We start from the raw sequence: 4,101 nt of genomic DNA, 5'->3' as shown, positions 1-4,101 counted from the left end.
TTAAATTTCAGCAAAAACAGAACTGAAATGACACATTAAAGAACTGAAATGACACATGAAACTGTCGTCATTTGTGTTTTGTTTAAATTCCTCCTTAACCTTTATTTTTTACCTTTTGGCTCTGATTTCTGTGTTTAATTTCCATTCGAAAAAACGGATGTAATTTGCACCATGAGGCAAAAGCTTAGTGAATCAGCCCTGGGTAACTGTCATCTTTGTTGTCTATTATAGGGTTGATTGGTAATTGGCAATGCAATGCTGCCCCCTGCTGTTTGGCTTCAGTATCTCAATGGGTGAACCGTCATTTATTTCACTCGCTAATTTAGTTTAAATTAACTAGCCTGTACTGTTAAGTTATCAAAGAGATCAACACACGGTAGAAATAATGTAGAAATAATGTATGAACTTAAAAACGTTACAGTTGTAATATGACACCAACAACAGTGTTGTTTTATTGATCTGAACTACCTATTATTAATTGGTAATTGTTGGGCTTCTCCAAGAAAATGTCGAATCTTAGGACAAGACTGGAACACAAGGCGGAGCAGTGTTTGGCAGTTCTGTACAAAGTTAGCTGGTTTTAAAGCAGTGACCATAATTCCTGCATCCACCACTACATAGTTTTGGAGGTTGAGAGGTTGGACTGGTTGAATGAAACAAGGTTTGCTGCATCCTGCTCTCAACATGACAGAGATACTCAGGGTAGAAGACATGACAGAGACACTCAGGGTAGAAGACATGACAGAGACACTCAGGGCAGAAGGTATGGCTTTGCATTAGGTACATGAAAATGAAAATGCAAATCATTAGAATTGCATTTGAATTTGAATATTGTCTGAAAGAATGCATGCAAAAGTGGAACATGCAATTGCAATCTCATATCGCATTAGCATTTGAATTTAGTCTACTATATGCTTCCATAAGTAGGAGCATTACACAACAGTTAGTTCCGACCGAGTCATTTGATTGGACAAGAGGCATTCCATGAGTGGCTTCAAACACGGTGATCCATGCCACCTTAGTCCTGATCACAAATATTATTCTGATTACAGTTTATACTGACTGGAAACAATATGATGATTTGCAAATGACAGGTAAGAAGAGAGTGTGTGTGTGTGTAAAACCACATGTTAGAAACAGAGCAGCCTGTAAAGGGTTAACTCTGTTCTAGGGAGGAGAGCTGTACTGGGAGAGGAGGAGCATCTCAACGTCAGGCAGCTGAAATGAAACTAAACTGTGTAGAGACATAAAGTGTATCGTGGACAAGGGCAGACTCTCTCAAACTTGTTAGATATCGTCCTCAAACAGGCATCTATCACTCATACAGTATAAAGGACAGAGACATCTATCACACCTACAGTAGAAAGGACAGAGACAGCAACCACACTCTCACAGAATCACAGACAGGTGAGTTGAAAGACTTACAGTGACAAGACAAGATAAACTATTGTGTTCACACTCTTTTTATAGACGGTTCAGTATGTAAAACGTATTGATTTGGTTGAAGGACTATTTCCTATGTGATGTAGAATAATGTTATCATTATCGGTCGCTGTATAATCCCATAAGACAGTCTTGACAGCTCCATAGCTGAAACTATCGAGATCTGATTGATTCCAGGAAATGCTTTATGGTGTCACCTCTTGTCTCTCTAGATATGGCTTCCTCCAGCAGTCTCCTGTCTGAGGAGCAGTTCCTGTGTTCCATCTGTCTGGATGTGTTCACTGACCCAGTCTCTACTCCATGTGGACACAGCTTCTGCATGGTCTGTATCAGAAAGTACTGGGACAGCAATGACCTGTGCCAGTGTCCAATGTGTAAAAAAGCATTTGATAAGAGACCAGATCTCTTTGTCAATACTTTCATCTCTGAGATGGCCGCTCAGTTTCGGAAGTCAGTTGAAGTGAAGGCAGCCAGCAGCCCAGCCCCAGACACACCTGTCAAACCTAGAGAAGTGTCCTGTGACATCTGCACTGGGACGAAGCGCAAGGCTCTGAAGTCCTGTCCGGTGTGTCTGATTTCTTACTGTGAGACTCACCTGGAGCCTCATCAGAGAGTCGCAGTCTTAAAGAGACACAAGCTGATCGACCCTGTGGAGAACCTGGAAGACAGGATGTGTAAGAAGCACGACAGACTCCTGGAGCTGTTCTGTAGGAGTGATGAAATGTGTGTGTGTTTGCTGTGCATGAAAACAGACCACAAGACCCATGACACCATCCCCATAGAGGAGGAGTATGGAGAGAGGAAGGCTCAGCTGGGGAAGACAGAGGCAGATGTTCAGCAGATGATCCAGGAGCGACTGCAGAAGGTTTCAGAGATCAAACACTCAGTAGATCTCAGTAAGAAAGATGCAGACAGAGAGAAAGCAGACAGCGTACAGGTCTTCACTGCTCTGGTGGACTCCATGAAGAGAAGCCAGGCTGAGCTCCTTGACGTGATCGAGGAGAAGCAGAAAGCAGCAGAGAGGCGGGCTGAAGGGCTGATTAAAGAGCTGGAGCAGGAAATCACTGAGCTACAGAGGAGAAGCACTGAGCTGGAGCAGCTCTCACACACTGAGGACCACCTCCACCTCCTCCAGAGCTTCCCTTCCCTGCCCACCCCTCCACACACCAAGGACTGGTCTGAGGTCAGGGTTCACAGTGATCTCTACGTGGGGACTGTGAGGAGAGCTGTGTCTCAGCTGGAGGAGACACTTATGAGTGAAGTGAAGAAGTTGTGTGATGTTGAGCTGAAGATGATTCAGCAGTATGCAGTGGACGTGACTCTGGACCCTGATACAGCACATCCCTATCTCATTCTGTCTGAGGATGGGAAACAAGTTAGATATGGACACACAAGTAAGAATGTCCCTGATAACACAGAGAGGTTTTCCCTGTGTCCCTGTGTTTTAGGAAAGGAGGGTTTCTCCTCAGGGAGGTTTTACTATGAAGTGGAGGTGAAGGAGAAGACTGAGTGGGGTGTAGGAGTGGTCAGAGAGTCCATCAACAGGAAGGGGGCTATCAAACTGAGCCCTGAGTATGGATACTGGACTGTCTGGTTGAGGAATGGAAATGAGTACGAGGCAGCTGCTGACCCCTGGGTCCCCCTGTCCCTGAGAGAGAAGCCCCAGAAGGTGGGGGTGTTTGTGGATTATGAGGAGGGCCAGGTCTCCTTTTATGATGTGGAGGCCAGGTCTCTGATCTACTCTTTCACTGGCTGCACCTTCTCTGAGAAACTCTATCCATACTTCTGGACTGACCTGAATGATGGTGGTAAAAACTCTGCCCCTCTGATCATCTCTCCTGTCAATCACACTGACTGATTTTTAATCTTTAACTCTGACCAAGCAGAAAAATAAGCACATTTAGAATTATATTTATAGTTATCATTTTAACGTCTTCTTCAAATGTAAAGTATTTGGGGGATTTTGAGTGTAATGAATACTGGGTGTGTACAGAGTGAAATTGAGGATGTTCAGACAATTAAATTCACTTGGATTGATCAGATCCATTGATCACATTAATAATCAGTCTAGTCCAGGTCCCAGAGCTTTAGAACGGTGGTGGTGAGGTAGCAGACTGTCTGTCTGGCTTATTAAAACACAAACACAAGTTGTCCTTCAGTCTCTGCATGTGTGCGACGTAATTACATTTAACAGAATGTACGTTTGAAAATAATGTTATTGATTTAATGGCTTGCAAAGGGAATCAGATATGCTTAAAAGTTGTTTAATAAGGGTGACTGATGGTAATATGAGAGAGATAGATCTTCTCTATGTGATATTATAAGTTTGTCTAATGGTCTGTTTCTGTGGTGGTTTTATCATCACTGCATATCAAACATCAACACCTGATGAATAAAGTCCCTGTTACCTGACACCTGTGAATGAGTGATTGATTAATTTATCACTGAGGTGAATAAAGTCGCCCACATTGTCAACATCCTAGACTGCCACGGGAGACTTTATTCACCAAAAATGCATCAATTATGACGCTTCATTTTGTAGCCAATCAAAGTGTTGTTGCTAGGTAGATACCACATAAAACACTGGACACTCTAGTCTTCATTCCGTCCTCAAACGTGCTGAGGACAATTAAGCAATATCACACGAGAGGGAGTGTG

At 43.2% G+C, this 4,101-nt stretch overlaps 1 protein-coding gene across 1 annotated transcript; it reads left to right on the top strand.

Moving 5' to 3' along the window:
* The first annotated feature begins 1,221 nt into the window (after positions 1–1,221).
* LOC308167269 (E3 ubiquitin-protein ligase TRIM21-like) lies at positions 1,222–3,555 on the top strand. Its single transcript, XM_080541657.1, has 2 exons — positions 1,222–1,407; positions 1,656–3,555. Exon 2 carries the CDS (start codon positions 1,658–1,660, stop codon positions 3,299–3,301), a length of 1,644 nt encoding a protein of 547 aa, XP_080397783.1. The 5' UTR covers positions 1,222–1,407; positions 1,656–1,657; the 3' UTR covers positions 3,302–3,555.
* The last annotated feature ends 546 nt before the right edge of the window (positions 3,556–4,101 follow it).

Source organism: Nansenia antarctica (assembly GCF_963989245.1).
Source record: "Nansenia antarctica genome assembly, chromosome: 11".
Lineage (NCBI taxonomy): Eukaryota > Metazoa > Chordata > Actinopteri > Argentiniformes > Microstomatidae > Nansenia > Nansenia antarctica.
Note: the sequence above shows the minus strand (reverse complement) of the source record. Positions and strands in the feature narration are given on the sequence as shown.

What these genes read in the sequence shown, in the direction of transcription:
- LOC308167269 (XM_080541657.1), top strand. Translation starts at nt 1,658, where the DNA reads ATGGCTTCCTCCAGCAGTCTCCTGTCTGAGGAGCAGTTCCTGTGTTCC.